The sequence below is a fragment of the Protopterus annectens genome, chromosome 8.part0 (assembly GCF_019279795.1).
Source record: "Protopterus annectens isolate FY-2018-M chromosome 8.part0, PAN1.0, whole genome shotgun sequence".
In the NCBI taxonomy this organism is placed as follows: Eukaryota; Metazoa; Chordata; order Ceratodontiformes; family Protopteridae; genus Protopterus; species Protopterus annectens.
In genome coordinates, this window is record NC_056741.1 from 404,504,381 (window position 1) to 404,524,753 (window position 20,373).

General features: G+C 45.2%; 1 protein-coding gene across 1 annotated transcript in view; it reads right to left on the reverse strand.

Moving 5' to 3' along the window:
* Positions 1-20,373, reverse strand: part of PRPF3 (pre-mRNA processing factor 3) — a 1,139,821-nt gene that overhangs the window by 404,905 nt on the left and 714,543 nt on the right. Inside the window, exon 12 of the mRNA XM_044079913.1 lies at positions 11,887-12,030. Within this exon, the coding sequence (XP_043935848.1) occupies positions 11,887-12,030 (144 nt within the window). The remainder of the gene's footprint in view (positions 1-11,886; positions 12,031-20,373) is intronic.

The following is a 20,373-nucleotide window of genomic DNA, read 5'->3' on the forward strand; positions in this document are numbered from 1 at the left end:
CACACACACACACACACACAGAAATATAGGTTCAAAGGATTATACTAGGCTACTGACCCAGAAGCCTTATAAGCCTAGCCAGGAATTTTGCCCATGTTCCCCCAAAGTCAGCACTTGTTTCCCCTGCCCAGCAGATACACAGGTGCGATCCTAGGCCTGTACTTTGTTTCCCATCCTGTCGTCCAGGTTCCTCAAAGAGGGCTAGAGAGGTACTCTGCTCGACATGTACAGGGAATCTATTCTACAGATGGGAGAGTCTTTGGGATGCAAATCTATCTGGCCAAGTTCTATTAATGTCACATACCAGGTTGAGGCCTTGCATGCCGGTTATGTGAGTGGAGTTTGAGTTATGGATATACAGGAGCTCCATCACGGCTGGGTCTGAGATGGCCTTGTATGCCCGACACAGGTCACCTCTGTTAAGTCGGTTTGAGAGAAGTAAAGGTACAGGGCCTTTAGCCCATCTATACAGGATAGGTGTTTGTGATCCTGGATTTTTGTTGTCAGGAACCTCTGTGGTCTCTCCAGCTGCTGCATGTGCTTGGCAATGTACATGCCGATAATGGGTCTGATAAGGAAGGAGTACAGGATGTTTTGTCCTCCTTGTTCCTGAATGAAAAACCCTTATTTATGAGGTGGGCCATGTAGAAAGCCTTCCATACAAGAGGCAACATGGCGGTCAAAAGTCAGGATGCTATCAACCTAGGTGCCCAGGTCCCTCATGACTAATTGTGTGCTTAGTACATTATTAATGTGATAATCAGTGGGGATGCCATTTTTCCCAAAGGGGATAATGATGCATTTCTTGGCATTCAGTTTGAGGCCATGCTTCTGGCACCAGTCATTAGTTTGGTTAAGGCCCTCTTGGAGGATGTTCACATCACCAAGGGAATTTAAGGCGACGCCTACCTTGCAGTCATCTGCAAACTTGGTCAGCCACAGACCACTGGTTTTGGCTTGCACCTTAGAAATGATATCCCAAACAGTAGAGGCCCTAAGACTGATCCTTGGGGTACACCGCTCATTATGGGTCTACTACTAGAGGTGGCTTCCCCTATTTTGACCGAGTGAGTTCCATCAGTGAGCCAGTTAGCTACCCACCTGGTAACATATGGGTTTGGTGCCTAATTGGGACAGTTCATCTATTATGCCCAAGTAGGGAATAGTGTCAAAGGCTTTGGCTAGGTCAAGGTAGGCAGCATGCAGAGTCTTCCCTTGTTCACGGCTTTGGTGACTTGTTTCGAAAAAGTCGACCAAGTTTAAAAGGCATGACTTCCTGTATGGGGTAAAGCGTTTGGAGGTTGCCAATGTCCTTGTTTATAAGTTCCACGCTAATGCATTCCATGGCCTTGCAAAACAGGCTAGTTAGGCTGATGGGCCTATAACTGCCTGGGTCAGTGGATGATCCACCTTTGTGTAGAGAGATGACAGTGGCTGTCCTCCATTCAGCTGGGACGAAGCCAGTGCTCAAGCTTTGGTTGAATAGGTTGCTGAAAGCTCATGCCTGAGTTCATGTAGGATACAGCCAGGGATGTTATCAGGTCCCATGGAAATTGTATTTGTTGCCTTTGAGAGGGCATTGAAGACCTGCTACCTGGTGATGTGTGTGTGTGTGGGGGGGGGGGCAGGTGCAGGGATGTCTTAGTTTACTGATGGGGGGACAGGGGGTGAAGTTTTCATTGAACCTGTCTGCCAGCAGGTTGGCTACATCTATGGCATTTGTGTATTTGGTGTTATTGACCACCAGTTCACAGCAGGCTTGGGTGTTACCTTTGAGATTGTGGACATATGTGAAGAGGCCTTGTGATTGCCCTTAGTGGATGTGGCCAATTTGGATGCACACACACACACAAATATATATGGTTACTTAATTATATTAAGCCCTTTCAGGCACACTCATACTGTTTAAACTAAGTTTTGCTATTGGTTTATCTGTAATGAATGGTGTACAGCAGTGGTAATGCACTTCCAGGAGATGGCCTTACAACAGACCCAGGTAATCACAGACCTATCGGCATTACAAGCCTTATCTGTAAAATGATGGAACTTCTTAAAATTTCCCTCAAACTGTGACAAACAATACTGTTAGACTTGACCATCAACAGTTTGTCTTTGTGAAAGAAAAAGCCCATCTATTTAGTCTGAGAAATGTCTTCAACAGGGTTACAGATGGCGACCATGCAGTGCATGTGGCATATTTTGACATAAAAAGAAGTTATGTACTCACCATAACGTTCCATCTGAGTAGGTACTTCATTTGTCTGCAACCTGTGGGTATCAGATCTGACTTCGGATACAAGCCGGCAGCTTCACAAGCTAAAAGATCCGAGCTCCTAGCCCCTCCCCTACCCATAATCCTCTGCTGCCTACTGTATTACCTCAGATCGAGTTTGCTCAGTCCTAAACAATTCACACCCTCGACGCAGGATCAAACCCTGCTTCATCTCATGAAAAGACATTTTGCAGATGGCCAGTTATCCCGATATGGTTAGGGGGTATGGAGGGGGGGGTTGGTTGCAGACAAATGAAGTACCTACTCAGATGGAACATTATGGTGAGTACATAACTTATCTGAAGTAGTTACTTCATTTGTTCTGCAACCTGTGGGACAGAGTCCCCAGCTACCTATAGAAAGTAACCCTGGGTGGCCTTACGGAAGGATATTCTGAAGCACCGTGGAGCCAAAGGAAGCCCTACTGGAAATCATATCCAATTTATAATGGGAGATGAACGTGTGAGAAGTGGACCAAGTAGCTGCTGAGCATATGTCTTCCAGAGGAACCCTGGACCGGAAAGCTGCTGATGTAGCAATGGATCGGGTTGAGTGAGCGTGAATTCCCGTAGGTACTGGTTTACCCGAGGACGTATACCCGTGGATTATGCACTGGGAAATCCAATTTGCCAGAGTTACCTTATAAATTGCCTTTCCCATAGCTGATTTGGCAAAGAACACAAACAACTAATCAGACTTGCGAAAATCCTTAGTCCTGTGCAGGTAGAAACGTAATTGCCTGTGTACGTCCAGTTTGTGCAATGTGTATTCCCCTTTGTTCTTAAAATTTGGAAAAAATACTGGTAAACTGATTGATTGGTTAATATTTGACTCTGAAGCCACCTTTGGTAGGAAAGAAGGGTTAGTCCTGAGAGACACTCTATCCTTGTGAAAGAGGAGGGGGGGGGGTTCATGCACAGGGCTTGAAGTTCTGAGACCCTCCTGGCTTATGTGATCGCCACTAAAAAGGCTGTTTTCCAAGACAAGAATTTCAATGGAACTGAAGAGGCAGGCTCGAAGGGTGGACTTGTCTAAGCTTGTAGTACTAAAGTTAAGTCCCATGGGGGAGCTACAGATTTCACCGGTGGTTTCAAAAGAAAAATGCCCCTCAGGAAGGTTTTGCATATCTTTGAGGATGCTACTGATCCCAGTCCATCCCCCACATGAAAGTGGGAAATGGCTGCTAACTGCACCTTAACTGTGGAAGCGCTCGCCTCCTTCTGAAAGATTAGTGACAAGAAATCCAGAATCGTTGGAATAGGAACTGTAAATGGATCCTGGCCCTTGCATTCGGCCCAAATGGAAAAGCATTTCCATTTACTATTGTAAATTTTTCTGGTAGCAGGTTTATGGGCCACCACCAGAATGGCCTTCACTGGTGATGAGATACCGGGAGTCCTAGCCATCAGAGGAACTGGATCAACCAAGCAGTCAGCTTGAGGTTTAGCAGGTTCGGGGTTTGGCATCCCGCAGGATGCGAGATCAAATCTGGAATGGGATCCAAAATCCATGGAGGAACAACACTGTGAGACCATAGGTAAGGAAACCAGATCTGACGAGGCCAGAATGGGACTATGAGGATCACTCTGCTCCCCAACCGACGTGCTTTCTGAATGAACTTCGCCATAATTGGAAGAGGGGGTTAAGCATAAAGAAGACCGGGTGGCTAAGCATGTACCAGAGCATCTCTTGGGGCTTCCCCTGAAGGGGGAAGTATTGCGAAGTACTCGCTGCACTTCGTGTTTGACGGAGAAGCGAAAAGATCGCAGCGAGGCCAACCCCATGAGCGGAAGATTTGCTTCGCAACTGAAGGATCGAGAGACCACTCGTACGGGGTGAGAATCACCCGACTCAGTTTGTCCACCAATATGTTGGACCGACCTGGAATGTGTGTTGCTATCAGAAAGCAGTTGGTGGATATCGCCCATTCCCACACTCTCGTAGCTTCTTGGCAGAGGCGATAAGACCTGGTTTCCCCCTGTTTATGTATCAGACTACCGCCATGTTGTCTGTCTGGATCACAATAGTCCCTAGAGGGAGGAGGTTGTGGAGAGCTTGCAACGCCAAAAGCACCGCCCTCATCTATAGGACAGTGATATGCAAAGCGGTCTCTATGGGGGCCAATGTGCCTTGGACGGTTCTGCCCGAACAATGCCCCCCCCCCACCAGAGGCGAGAAGCATCCGTGGTCAATGTGGCTTTGGATGGGGAAATTACAAAAGGTCTCCCTTCCTGCAGCTCCCGTGAGCGAAGCCACCAAAGGAGGGAGTCCCTGCAAACTCTGCTCAATGAAATCGGGGTGTTCAGCGGGTGAAGCACTAACGACCATTGAACCTGAAGAGTCCACTGTAAGATCCTCATCCGGAGGCGTGCATGAAGAGAGCCCGATGGCTGCTGCCATCGACCCCAGTGCCCTCAGGACCAACTCCGCCGCAGGAGCTGTGCTTCAAAGAAGGGCTAAGACCTGATGCGATAGGCTGTTCAGTCTGTCCGAAGTTAGTAGGGCTCCACAAATACGCATGTTCAACTTGGCCCCTATAAACTCCAAGACCTGTACTGGCTGAAGGGAGGACTTTTGAAGGTCCACTGATATGCCCAACTTCTGGGCCAAAGTTAGAGTGTAATCCCTTGCAATGCCGAGTTGATGCCTGCTGGGGGTGACGAGGAGCCAGTCATCCAGGTATGGAAAGACCTGAATTCTTTGGAGTTTCAGGTGGGCTGCGACCACTGCCATGACCTTGGTGAACACCCTGGGTGCTGAGGTGAGGCCAAACGGGAGAACCCTGAACTGATAATGACCATGTCCTAGCCGGAAGCGGAGGAACCTCCTGGATCGTCGGTCCATCAGAATGTGGTAGTACACATCCTGGAGGTCTATGGAGCACATCCAGTCGTTCTCCCGAAGAAGGGGGAGAATAGCCTGAAGAGTGACCGTCCGGAACTTTTCCTTGGGGACAAACAGGTTCAGAGCAGAGAGATCTAGAATCGGTCTTAAGTCCCCCGTCTTCTTTGGCACTAAAAAGAACCTGGAGTAGTAGCCCGATCCGGACTGGTCTGGGGTAACGTGCTGGATGGCTCTTTTTTCTAGCAGCTTTGACACTTCTAAGGCTGCAGCCTCCCTTTAATCGGGTGGGACATCGGGGAGGCGCCTGACTTTGGGGGGTAGGTGAATGAAAGGAATGGAGTAACCTCTGGATATGATTCGGAGCACCCATCGATCTGTCATGATGGACTCCCAATTTGACAGATGCTCCGATAAACGCCCCCCAACTGCCTCCAGAGAGGGACAGCCGGGTAAGCCCTCAGGGCTGTTGTGCGGGCCTATCCGAGAAAGGTTCCCCTAGACCCGAAGTTACGCGGCCCCCCCCTCTGCCTCTGGGCCGGCGTCCGCCTTGTCCTCCTCTGCCTCTAGAGGACAAGGGGTCCGAAGCCGGATGGGACTGCTGAGACTTGCGGAACCACAACTTCTTTTGTCCCCTCTGATTCCTAGAAAAGGATCGTTGGGGATTCGAGAAGCGGACCCCAATGGCAGACAGCGTCTTCCCACCTTCACGCTTTGGACCAGCGTCTCATGTATGGTCTTGCCAAAAAGCGAAGATCTGTCAAAGGGCGCATTCGCGAAGGACGCCTTGAAGGGATCTGCGAAATAGCAAAGGCGGAGCCAGGTGTGACGCCGCAGGATGACCCTGGTTCCGCTCGCCCTAGCGGCTCTGTCAGTAGCACGAGAGAGTAACCGCATGGACATGTTAGAGATGGACTTTAGAGTGGTCATACGAGTCGCACATGTGCCCTTATCCGCGACCGTCATGGACTCTGGGGGGGCTGCAGCGTATTCCTTAATTAGGTCTCGCTGTAGCCTGATAATGTGTGCCATATAGTTCAGCCCCCTTATAGAGAAGGTTGCTGAAGCAAACATCCGCTTCCCAATGCAGTCCATCGCCCGAGATTCCTTATCCGGAGGATGGACCGCGGAACTCTCCTGTGAGAGTTCCTTCCTCGTGGCGGCCGCCACCAGCATGGCATCAACAGGGGACCCCTTAGCCCAGGACTGCCTATCTGCGGGGGGGGGGGGCTAAGAACTTTGTCAGGACGTCTGGGGATTGGCTCCACGGTGTCGAGTTCTTTCCACGCCCTGGTGGTAATCAAGTCCACCAGGGGGTCAGCCGGGGGGGACACCTAGGAGGTAGACGGGCCCGCCTCAAACGCCTCCAGGAACACCGATTCGTCCAAGGAAGGGTTTTGGGCAGACTACCCCCTCTAATATGCAACATTTCCATGATGTCTACAAAGGAGACATCTTCGGGGGGTGATCTTGGGGAACCTTCCCCTTCATCCAAATCTGTGTTGATGGACTCAGGGGAGTCCAGGTGCCTCCTTTTACACTGCCGTTTGCAAGGCACCTCCTCGGTGGGGCTGTCCGAGGAGGGCTCGCCCACAGGGTCCTGTTCCTCTAAGGGATCTAACTGGAGGGTTTGAGCAGGCTGTCCCATAGGATGGATGATGGAGGATAGACCCACATGCATAGGGGGAGCGGGAGGATCCGAGGCCCAGACCAGGGACCTGGAAGACCTCGACAGAACCCTCTCCACTACCTCAAAAGCCGAAGGAGAACTACTTTCCCCAGGCTCCGAAAGTAGTCTCCTCGGCTCCAAAGCAGGGATCTGAGTCGGAGCCGAAGCAGTCGGATCTGAGAGAGAGGTGTGCTCCGACCTACACTGTGCCAGAGATACACCAATCCCCATGGATCCGATGCTCGGCCCTCTGCCTCGAGAGCTAGGATCAGACACGCTCGAAGGCAAGGTCGGCATCGAAGATACCGGAGTTATCGATGCAGACGAAACCCCGGCTCCGAAAGGGCCGGGATCCGATGACTCCAAAACCGGATCGGAGAAGGAGTGATTGGAGCAAAGAGAGGGGCTGTGCTCCCCCCCCGAGGGGGGGGGGGGAGGCAAGAGCACCCCCATCTGCATTTGGGTCTGCAGGAATCGACACATCATCCGATCCATGTCCGCATTGGTAAGGCTCCTGGTTGACCTAGAAGTCGTCGAGGCGGGTCGGGAGAGCTGGTAACTTTCGAAGGGGGGGCTGAGGGGTGAGCCTCAGCCCACCTTTTGTGAGACCTGTGCTTATCTTTTTCCTTGTGCCTTTTTTCCTTGGAGAAAGAAGCATTAGAGTCCCCCGAACTCTGCACAGCAGGGGGAGTTAGAGTCCCAGGCAGAGCGGGGGGAACTGAAGGCGCCGGGGCTACGATAGTAGGCTGAGCCTTCAAAGGGGAGGAAGAAGAAGAATCCTGGGGAAGTAGGCCCGCCAGGATCAGCTTGTTCCTCCTGTCCCTAATTGCCCGAGGATTAAAGGCTGCACAGATTTGGCAAGCCGTTGATAAGTGGGCCACCCCCAGGCACAAGACACACCGAGTGTGGCCATCAGCTGGGGAAAGCTTATGGCCACACTCAGTGCACTTGGAAAAAAATGGCTTTGGGCCCTTCCGCCATTACACAAAGTGCACACACACCCAAACACTAAGGGGGAGGGGAAGAAAAATGCTAACGACCACAAGAAAACTACAGAAAGGGGGCTAACACTCTATTTCTAAAGGGAAATGAACACTAACAAGCTTAAATTTAACTTAACGAAATGTTCTCAAGGAGTAAAAGCTGAAACGACCTCACCAAGCTTAAGGAGTTCTTCACAAATAGCTGTCTTCAGCTGCGGCAAACTCGATCTGAGGTAATACAGTAGGCAGCAGGGGATTATGGGTAAGGGGGAGGAGCTAGAAGTTCGGATCTTTTAGCTTGTGAAGCTGCTGGCTCGGATCCAAGGTCGGATCCGATACCCACAGGTTACAGAACAAATGAAGTAACTACTTCAGATCCTAGGATTGTGACATTATTTCCCATACTGGCATCATACAAAAACTAAATGTTTTAAAAACTGACCTATATGTGATAAAATTAACAGCAAACTGGCTGAAAAACAGAACAAGTGATGGTGGTGTCCTTCAGGGATCAGTACTGGAAACTCTCTCTCTGTATTACCTTCTCATGTCTCTAAGCAACAGATAAGACCTCTGGCTAACAAGTGTGCAGATGTATGCAAACTGGGGAAGTTGATTTTAAGCCACCCACTGATACCCAAACCCTCCAGAATGAACCTTCCCTAATAAACTGTTGGAGTACTAAAAATGGATTCAAACTGAATGCTAAAAGTGCAGTATGACCACTTTTGGTAGACAATTCTTCCCCTCATCACCAATACAAAATTAAAGAGCTATCAGAGACCTATGAACTTGGGCTGATTACATTCCCTCTCTTTTGACCATCATGTGACAACTGTTGTCAAGAAATCCTTTTACTTAGCAAAACTAAATGCCAAAAGAATGAATTCAAGGACTACAATGTAATCACTCGTATACTAAACATTGATCAAACTAATTATTGAGTACAATGCCCCATTTGGGATGTACCTTACTAAGCATATCAAACCACTGGCAAGGCCCTAAAGACTCTTAACCAATAAGACCACAGGACTAAATTCCCTGTCCTATCAAGACAGGCTTTAAACTCTATCCCTTTATTCAGTATCTTACCAATTTTTATAGGGAGATATTTGTCTCTTATGCCATTAGAGAACCATCTGTCCTGGACCTCGTACATCACCGTTAAGTCCAGTGGCTCTACTACTAGTATAACCAGGGATCTAAACCTTCACTTATAGATAAAAAAAATATGGTGAACTACATGATAAGGAGTGTGACTCCTAATTGTCTTTTAAACATAACCTAGACGAGTGGATGGGTTTTCAATAATTTCCTCTAGCATGGCCCTTTTTGAGAAAAGGGGCACAGCCTGAAGGATGGCAATGCCAAGGCGTAAATGGTTAATAGACTCAATAGCCTTGGGATAAATTAATTTTTCACAGATTCAAATTTATTTGATTGCAATCAGATATCTGAGGTGTACAGAGTCATAAAAGCTGCTGCAACTGGTGGTCACATCTGTGTGTGCGTGTGTTGCACTGGGATGCTAGTGTGAATCTGATAGCAAATAGCCGACTGTCATTGTGGTCATTATTTATGTATGACATAACTTGATCACAAGCAGAGATCTGAGGTTTATATAGTGAACAGAGGCTGTAATTGTTGGGTATGAACAGGTCTCCGTGGATTAAAGTAACTGACCCTGCTGTTATTTACTCATGTTAAATAGTCATAGTAGCCTTGAAGGGGTAGTGCGTACTTGGGTGAAGCAAGATGAAAATTCTGTGTGCTTGTTGTTTGCATGAAAAAAAGTTGAAATACATTACTATGGCATACCAGTATTCTTAACACTTAAGCTGTTGGAAACAAAAAACTACTTCTATGTATGCATGTAATGTATATTGCAGTGGCTCCTCAATTTCCTTATACGTGGGAACTTGGCAAGCTAGTGGTGCATGGTGGCTAATTCAGGTGTGTTTTTACTATGGTATTTGTTTCCAAATTATCTTTTGTCTCTCTTTGTCCTTTGATTCAGTGCTCTACTCCAGCAACCAAAATCTAAATAAATAAATAAAAATTCCACTGGGCCTCCACTGAAAATGGACTATAAACGGCCCAGTGGACTTTCTCAGTAAACTAATGCCAAATAAATTAATAAATATTGCTTCTGCAAGCACTTGTCGCCTAGACATTGTTTTCCCTTGATTTTGGTGTTTAATGCTGGCAATATATGAACATTTAGACTGCAGTTTTTCATTGATTTGTTTTCATGTTTTCTGCTGGAAGTGGGAGAGTAATAGTATTTGCTATGTAGTTTTTATGTTTTAAGTGTCTACATTTTTGGTAAGCTACCTACTTTTCAAGAGTCTGCCCAGATTTTCAGTGTCTACAGGTTGTGTGATATGGTATCTTTAACTTTAAGAACAGTAAGTGCCAATTCCTTTCTACTTGAAAGAATCATTATTTCTATACAGATACTGTAGTTCATTACTCTGGTAGAAGTATGGCTTTTGTCTCGCCTATGGTATTAGCCCAAGAAGGATTTATTGCAAGCTGCTGATACATCTGCTTCTCATGGGGTTGAGTAGAGGCTAGCAGGCCAAAATGATAGTGAAACCAGGTTTTGGGAACCTCCATTACCATTTACTTTACTTCTGGGCCTGTCAGACACAAGGGGAGTGGCTTGAAACTCTTCAATCACATCCTTCTTTAGCTGCCTGTCATTTTTGTTATAACATTCCCCCCTTTATGACTCTTCCTGAGAGGCAATGACTCTGCCATTCTACCAGATGGCTGTTGCAAAATCAATGATTATACATTACGGACTCAATTTCTTTTTCTGTGCAAGCCAGGTATGATGAGAGAGCTCTACGTCAGCAGATCATCCTAGGGAAACCTCCAAAAATCTACTAGCTTACTTGTAAGGTGGCACTTACAATGCTAATCTTTAAATGACATCCTATACCCACAACTGCAAAGGCTTACCAGGCCTGCAATAACATAAAAAAATTCCTTGAAGTTTTCCACCAGTAAGACAGTTAAGCAAAGTACTATCAGAAAAGATTTCCCAAAGGGGTACTTATCTTTCAAAGATGAACCTGGACTGGAATTCTGATGGCGAGACTTCACCAAGCAACTACAAACTCTCTCAATGAAATACAGTAAGAAAGAAATTAAGATTTTTGTGGGCTGATTGTGACGGAGATAAAGAAAGAACAATCCTGCATTACAGCAAAGGGAAGCCAATCTGCATCAAAAATGTCTGTAAAGCACTTGGAATTAATTCAGGCAGGTAGATATTTATCTGTGGCTAACTCCTGTATTTCATCAATGCTACTGCATTGGTGAACATGAACACAGAGTGTGTTATCCTTTCAGCTTTAATATGTAATGTAAAATAAAGGCCGTGACCAACTTTCTCTTAACTGGCAGATGGTCTAGAACACACAATCTACTGCTTTCAAGCTGGTCCAACAACGTGCAGGAGCTCAGAGCAAGGTCTCATATCTTCTATGAGGAGTAACTGTACCAGCTGTAGAAACAAGCCAGCTGATGCTGTTTTTGCAACAAACCTTTTTTTGCTACCTCATCGCAGTTTTTCCAGCTTGCCACAGTCATTCATTCTCTGACACCAGTTTTACTCAGTAGAGGCTCATGGGGGAGCTTGAGTTGATTGGAGAAGACACTAGCAAATATACACAGATCTGCAAGTGCAAACAATTGACGTACACACATATGGGTAATTTGAAGGACCACCAATTTACCTGTGGCAATGCTTTGGGATGTGAACGAAACTGGACCACTTGGTGAAAACCCATAAAGATTCAGTGAGGACATGCAAATTCAACACACAAGGCAATCCATCAAAGAACCAAACTGAAAAACAAAGTGCAGTGGGGTAGGAACATTAACAGCTGTGTCACTGGGCTGATAGGTATAGTACAAATTAAATAAATACAAAGCACTAAGTAGCAACAGCCCCACCAACATTAATTTCACTTGCTACTTAATGTCAGATTACATTCACAATTAAGCATTTCATAAACAATGCATTTGTTCCACAACCTTCCTCATCTCAACAGCTACAAGTACACCTCAAATGTGGTGGCATCTAAAAGTTGCAAATGATATATGCCTACCCTTTGGCTCAGGTGGTGGCATTAACCCCAATCTGACTTTCTCCTGCAACTCTTTCTGTGCTTCTCTGCGAGTCTGACGTCGTAGTTTCTTCTGTTCCTTCTGAGTGAGATATATCCCAAGAGTTACAGGCTTATCCTTGTCAACTAAAAAGTTAAAAAAAAAAAAAAAAAAAAATTCATAAGAAGCTAAGCCTTACTTAACATTTATGTTCATACATTAAGTAACCTGGCTGAATATCCATGTTCATACATCAAGTAATTTGGTACCGCTTAAAGAACTGTTCACAAGGATAGTAATTTAAAACATTTATAAGACACCATAATTCTAGAATGCTTACCACACAGTATGAAAAATAACTCAAAATCAAATTTCAATTCATAATTAAGAAAGAAGGCCTCGAAATAAGGCAAAATGCATACTTCTCGAGTAAATATATGCACAGAGAACAGTATCAACCTCAAACACCTCAGCTGCAGATGTGCCGAACAAAAAAAAAATAAAATTAAAAAAATAAGAGAGAAAATGCAATCATACTCGCTTAACAGTCATGCATATTACTTTGCTTGTAAGTTTTGTGGTGTATTCAATGCTGTCATGCACTGAAATATGAGAAGTGGCACTCTTGAAAGACTAAATGTGATCAAGAGAGAAATAAAATGCTCAACACATTTCAAGTGTGCACATTCATACCAATGCTTGATATGTCAGTCTCAAATACAGATATTTACTCATTCTAAAGTACAGTTGTGTAAAATCTTACCATAACAGTAGGTGTCTTCCTCTTCAGGGATTTCCTGCCAATGATAGCCCAATATCTGGCCAGTATACCAAAGCCATTAGTACTTGCAGGCATCATAAGTCATACGTTCATTCCCACCGTAAGGCGTAGGGCATAAAGGTGACATACGGATGTACATACTCAGAACTGAAAAAGCCCCAGGAGGAACAGAATGCCTCGAGGGACAAGATAAAAAGTACAATTGTGTACACTTACCATAAATGTAGATGTTCGAGTGTATTCACTGCTGCAGTCATTACATTTGGGTAATCTGCTGGCAGGTTGCCCTCAGTCGGCCTGATTAACAAAGTCTTGGGTCCTGTGTCAGATGCTGTCCCTTCTTCCATGACGTCAGGTCGTTAGGGCTATAAAACATGTAGCCGACTTCATTACATCAGTTTTTCTTGCCCCAGATGTCAGGTGTCCCCTCAATGGGGAGCAAATAAACACTAAAGTATACCTCCAACCAAAAGCAAATACACCAAAAAGGCTTTTAAGCATAGTAAAGGAAAGTAGAGGTATAGTCAGAAAATCTAGGGGGCTGGAGGGAGGTTAACCAGGACTGCAGCAGTGAATACACTCAAACATCTACATTTATGGTAAGTGTACACGACTGTACTATGTTCTTTGTGTTTCACTGCTGCAGTCATTACATTTGGGTAGATTCCCAAAGCTATGACTGGGAGGAGGAGTTTATACAATATTAGGGCCAGCTATAAGGCCTGCAAGACAGCAGTGGCAAAGCCAGCTCTGGATTTAAAGAAAATTGGTAAATGATGATGCTTGGTGAAAGTATGCACAGAACTCCAGGCAGCAGCTTCTAGGATATCCCTGGTAGGGTCACCTCTGAGAAATGCTGCAGAAGTAGATGCAGCCCTGGTGAAGTGAGTTATGATCCCTTGGGAGATAGGTTTTCCATGGTGCTTATAGCAGAAATTAATGCAATGGCTAATATATTAAGAAATGGTTTGCTTTGAAATAGCCTTCCCCTCTGCCCCTGCAGCAAATGCTACCAGCAATTGTTCAGATTTTCTTCGAGATTTAGTCCTAAGTAGAATCTTAGTTGTCTGTGCACATCCAAGGAATGCAGAATCCATTCCCCTCTGTTCTGTGGATTGGGAAAGAAGGTTGGCAAAAAAATGGACTGATTAAGAGCCACACTGGAAACCACCTTGGGCATGAAGGACGGATTGGTCCTAAGAGATACCCTGTCCGCATAAAAGATGATGAAAGGCTCCACTGACATAAGGGCCTGTAATTAAGACATCCTTCTTGCTGGAGTGATGGTTAACGGAAAACCGTTTTCCAAGAAAGAAATTTTAAGTCTGTAGTAGCAGATGGCTCGAAAGGAGGTAGAGTGAGTTTCTCCAAAACAAAGTTAAGGTCCCAGGCAGGGGTTGGAGCTCTCCTGGGTGGTCTCAAGTTGTTTGCCCCTCTGAGATACTGCTAGAGCAGAGGATGTGAGAAGAGGGGTGGTTCCATGTTATAGTGAGCTGAAATAGCTGAGGCGTGGATTTTAATGGAGGAAAAAGACAAGCCCTTGTGAAGCATCTCAGTTAAGTATTGCAAAATCTGAGGTAAATTGGGCGCTGCTGTGCTCATCCCTAAAGATTGGTTCCAGGCACAGAATCTTTTCCATTTGTCTGCATAAGATTTTCTAGTACTAGGTCTCCTTGCCACCAAGATGACATCCATCACAGGTTTGCTGAGGGATGATAAGAGTGAATTTAAGTGATTAGCCAGGCTGCAAGGTTAAATGTTGGAAGCTGAGGGTGCAGAATTTGGTTCTCCTGCTGAGACAGCAGGGAAGGGGTCTGAGGCAGGTTCCATGGAGATATCTGCAACACACTGAGCAGGAGGGGGTACCAGTGTTGACGCGGCCAGTCTGGAGCAATCAAAATCATCCTTGGTTTGTCCTGTTTGACTTTTAGTAGAACTTTGGAGAGCAGTGGCAGAGGGGGAAAAGCGTACACTGATAGATTTTTCCAGCTGAAGGTCAGAGCATCCACTTTCCAGGCTTGTTTGTGGGGAGTCCTTGAGCAAAACTTGTCCAACTGGTAGTTCTGGGGGGAGGCAACTAGATCCATGTCTGGGCTCCCCCATTTGTTTGTCAACATGTTGAAAATCTGTGGTTCCAGTTTCCACTCGTGTGGGTCCATGAGGTTTCTGCTTTGTCCGTCTGCCAGTGTATTCAATTTTCCTGGCAGGAAATGAGCTTGTAGATTCACTTGGTAGCTCTGGGCTGTGTTCCACAAAGCCATGGCTAGTCTGCAGAGGAGGTAGGAATGTGTACCCCCCTGCTTGTTTATGTACCACATAACCGTTGTGTCAGTCTTTACCATTAGTTGTCCTGGAAGAATGTAGTCCTTGATATGTAGGTGTATTTGATTTGGGTTCCATTTGCCCTGAATGCACTTCCCTGCTAGGTGAGCACCCCATGCATAGTCTGATGCATCTGTAGTTAGGGTTTGGGCAGCAGGGGGTAGTGTGAATGGTAATCCCTTGTTTTGGTGGCAGGCTTCTGCCAACCATAGGAACTCCAGGCGTAGGCAAGTTATGATAGGAATCATTGTTTCCAGGCTGTGACAATGTTGACTCCATAGACTTTTTAGGTACTACTATAGTTTCCTCATACGCAGTCTTGCATATGGAATTAGAAAAATGCAGGAGGCCATGAACCCCAAGGCTTGCAGGGTTTTTGTTGTCACTTGTTTGAAGTAAGTTACCAAATGAATTTGCTTCTCTGGTGTGAGGAAAGCCATCTGGGCAGTTGTATTCATGCTTGCACCCAGGAATGTAATCTGTTGACAGGGTACCAGTTGTGATTTCTTTTCGTTTATGGTGTACCCTAGACAAGTTAGAACCCTATTTACAAAAGCCAGATTTAAAAGTATACCCTGGTTTTCTGCCTGAATTAGACAATCGTCTAGGTATGGATATATCTGAATATTTCTTTGCCTGAAAAATGCAATAACTGGAGCCGGGAACTTTGTGAATACCCTGGGCACAGTAGACAAGCCAAAGGGCAGTGCAGAGAACTGATAATGCAAGTAGCCTGCTTTGAAGCGTAGGTATCTTCAAGATTCCCTGATTGGGATGTGCAGGTATGCTTCTCTTAAATCTAGAGTTGCCAACCAGGCGTCTTTGCCTAGCATAGGTAATAAATGGTGAAGAGTCAGCATCTTGAATTTTGGAATCTCCAGAAAGGTGTTTAGAGTAGAGAGGTCCAGGATTGGACGTCATGATTTGTCTTTTCTGGGTACCAGGAAAAGCCTTGAATAGAAACCTTGTCCCATTTCCTCTTCTGGCACCAGTTGAATAGCCCCCATGCTTAAGAGAGAAAGTGCTTGTTTTTGAGCCTCTGCCCACTGATTCGGGGGCAGGTCTGGACACCCGTTTGGTGTTGGCAATGTGTGGAAATGAAATCTGTATCCCAGGGACACAACATTTAAAACCCATTTGTCCTGGGTTATGAGTTCCCAGTTCTTTGCATGAAGAGCAATCTTTCCCCACAAAGGAGCGGTTGAAAGATAAGTGCTTGGTAATTTTAACAGGAAGTCATTGAGACTGATTTGGAAGTGGAGGCCCCCCCACTGCTTAGCACTGAGAGTACCCTGGGACTGTAACCTGGGGTTTTTGCTGTGTCTGGGTTTGGCTTGAGAGGATCTGGAAGGGGCTGGAAAGGACCAATTCTTAAGTAGGCCAATGCCTACTAAATCTTGGAGGTTGCACTTGTAAGAAATCGTTAACAGTTTGCATAGATTTAGCTTTATCTTCCATCTTTTTTAGAACTTCTTCAGCCTTATTGCCAAACAGGTGGTCCTGATTTAAAGGAGCATCCAACAATTTAACTTTAACATGATCAGAAAAAAGGTTGCTCCTTAAGCCAAGCATGCCTTCTAAGCACAGACCCAGTAACAGCAGCCCTGCAAGAGGCCTCTAAAGAATCAAAACCACATTATAAAGTAGGTTTACCAATTTGTTCAGCAGAATGCATTAAATCCTGTAAATCTTTATTTTCCACACAGTCAGGAATCAGCGATTTTCTTTTTAAGCAGTCCAATGATACGCTGCTGATATTTTAACATATGAAATTGGCAGTTTAATGCTCTGATTGCCAAAGTCGCAGAAGTATAAACCTTTTTACCCCATCTATCCAGCGCCCTGAAATCTCTATCAGAAGGGGTAGGATTTTTAGCAGTAGAAGCCTTAATGGCCTTGGACACCTGAGAAATGGTTTCTGGATATGCAACAGGGTTTTTGAAAAGGAACTTGTGGGACACAGGAACCCTGTAGTATCTGTCAAGTACACTAGTAGCCGGAGGCAGGGAATCAGGGGCCAAACTGGATTCCGAGAACACCAACAATGTCTAGTACAGGAGGTATAGCCAAAGGCCTATGCTGAGGTAGAAGCAGGAAATCCCTAAGCCTCATTTTTGAATTAGAAAATTCCTGGCTTTCTCAGTGGAAATGCTCCCTCAAAGCATGTAAAGTTTCCCCAAAAGAAAAGTCCTCAGGAGGGGAAGCAGAAGGAATGGAGTCCTCTGCATCGGAATCCTCATAAGTAGGTATGGACAAATTCAGGTCATTAGAAGAGTTAGAAGAAATAGAATCCTGATCAGAAGCCATTTTTATCATTTGATTTTAGGCATAGGGGCCTGAACACATGGCCTGGGTGTCAGTTTTTTAGACATGGATCAAGATTTAGGTCTTAGTAATGAAGGTGGTGTCGATTTAATATGCAAGTCTGTAGGCCTGAATACACCCTCAGAAGCCAGTGACTGCACAGTGGCTCCGGACCCATCCAAGGTAGAGACATCCGTGGGTTCCATAGGTGAAGCATCTCACGGCATACCGGACTCTGAATGGGTCTCAGTAGATGCCTGTGAATCAGAAGTAGCGGGTATCAGGGGTTGTGAAAGCGCTTCATTGAGTACCGGCGAACTGGCAACTGGCTTAGGAGAAGCGTTGTCGATGGTTTTAGACCCCGGCGGCCTCTTTCTTTATCCTTGCGGTTTTTTGGAATTCCGGTAGTCGGAAGGCTAATTGACGACATTTCTGGATAATTAAACCAAGAACCGAAATAACTAGAGGCAAAAATGTACCGACGACGGATACTGCGCTGATTAAATAAAGCACAAAACAGACAGCAAGGTATGTCGTTGTCAGGGCCTAGGCAAGGAATACAGTATGAATGAAAATCTTTATGAGGTATTTGCTTTCCACAAGTAATGCAATTATTAACTTTTACTGACATCAATAAGGAGCAAGAAAAAGTTTCCCCAACGGGGTACTTAGCTTTTAGTTAAAGACTTCTGTTCTGAAACTCGAAAATGAAAATTTCAGGAGTCGGCTGACCGGCACTGGCGAACTGCTTATGCTTCGGGCACCACACTGCAAGAAAGACTGATGTAATGACGTCGGCTGCATGTTTTATACCCTTGACAACCAGACGTCATGGAAGAAGGGACAGCATCTGACGCAGGACCCAAGACTTTGTTAATCAGGCTGACTGAGGGCAACCTGCCAGCAGATTACCCAAATGTAATGACTGCAACAGTGAAACATGAAGAAAATTGTGCATCCAGAAGAAAAAAGATAACATCTCTTTGGCCAGGAGGACAAGAATGAACAGGTTAGATCACAGGGCGAGGAGGGAGAGAACACTGCAACAGTGAAGAGAAGGACATCCACTCTTATGACAAGAATTTACATAACTGTACTATGACTTCCATATCACTGCTGCAGTATTCATAAAGTACAGTTGTGTACACTTACCATAAATGTAGATGTTTGAGTGTATTCACTGTTGCAGCCATTACATTTGGGTTATCTGCTTGCAGGTAGCCCTCAGTCAGCCTGATTAACAAAGTCTTGGGCCCTGCGTCAGTTGCGGTCTCTTCTTCCATGACGTCAGGGGTATAAAACATGCAGCCAATGCTATTACATCAGTTTTTCTTGCCCCAGATGTAAGGTGCCCCCCTAATGGGGAGCAATTAAACATAAAAGTACAACGAAATACCTACAACAAAAAAGCAAATACATCAAAAAGGCTTTTAAGCATAGTAAAGGAAAGTAGAGGTATAGCCAAAAGAAGTTAGGCGGCTGGAGGGAGGGTAACCAGGACTGCAGCAGTGAATACACTCGAACATCTACATTTATGGTAAGCATACACAACTGTACTATGCTCTTCATGTTTCACTGTTGCAGTCATTACATTTGGGTAAATTCCCAAAGCTATGGTTGGGAGGAGGAATTTAGATATCATTAGGACCAGCTATAAGGCCCTGCAAGATTGCAGTGGCAAAGCCAGCTCTGGATTTAGAGAAAATTGGCAAATGATAATGCTTGGTGAAAGTATGCACAGAACTCCAGGTAGCAGCTTCTAGGATGTCCCTGGTAGGGACTCCTCTGAGAAAGGCTGTAGAGGTAGATGCAGCCCTGCTGGAGTGAAGTCTGATCCACTGCAGGATAGGTTTTCGATGGTGCTTATAGCAGAAATGAATGCAATGGCCTATCCATTTAGAAATGGTTTGCTTTGAAATAGCCTTCCCCTCTGCCACTGGAGCAAATGCCACCAGCAGTTGTTCAGATTTCCTTTGAGGTTTAGTCCTGTCCAAGTAGAATCGAAGTTGTCTGTGCACATCTAAGGAATGCAGTATCCATTCCCCTTTGTTCTGTGGATTGGGAAAGAAGGTTGGCAAATGAATAGACTGATTAACAGCCACACTGGATACCACCTTGGGCATGAAGGATGGATTGGTTCTGAGGGACACCCTGTCTGCACGAAAGATGATGAAAGGTGTCACTGCCATAAGGGCCTGTAATTCAGATACCCTTCTAGCTGAAGTAATTGCTAAAAGGAAAGTAGTTTTCCAAGAAAGAAATTTTAAGTCTGCAGTAGCAGCTGGCTCAAAAGGAGGTAGAGTGAGTTTCTCCAAAACAAAGTTAAGGTCCCAGACTGGGGTTGGAGCTCTACTGGGTGGTCTCAAATTTTTGGCCCCTATGAGGAACTGCTTGAGCAGTGGATGAGAGAAGAGGGGAGGTTCTTTGTTATAATTAGCTGAAATGGCTGAGTCATGGATTTTAATGGAGGAAAAAGAAAGGCCCTTGTGAAGCACCTTATTTATTTATTTTATTTTTATTTTACATTTGTTGACCGGGCTAGTCCAGCTGGATCAATGTCCATTTTCAGTGGAGGCCCGGAGAGAAAAGCTTCACAGATTAAAGCAAGGTTATAGAAATTGAACATTTACAATAAACGCTTGTGACACAGTGAGCAAAAATACAAAGATATTAGTCTAGATCAAGTAATAAAAAACAAATAGTGCCATCTACGTAATGAGAAAGGCATTAACTACTTACAGTACAAATATGTGAGGATGGGGGTATTACATAGTTTAAAATGTATATACATACTTGTAAAAGACATTGTTTGTACCGTTTTTTTTTTTTTTTTTTTTTCAAATATGAGAACAATAGTAGCAGTAGAGTCATTTAAGTTAAGTATTGTAAAATCTGAGGTAAACTGGGCGCTGCTGTGCTCATCCCTTGTGACTGGTTCCAGGCACATAATATTTTCCATTTTTCAGCATAAGATTTTCTAGTACTAGGCCTCCTGTCCTCTAAAATGATATCCATCACAGGTTTACTGAGGGATGGTAGAGGAGAGATTATGTAATTAGCCAGGCTGCAAGGTTCAGTGTTA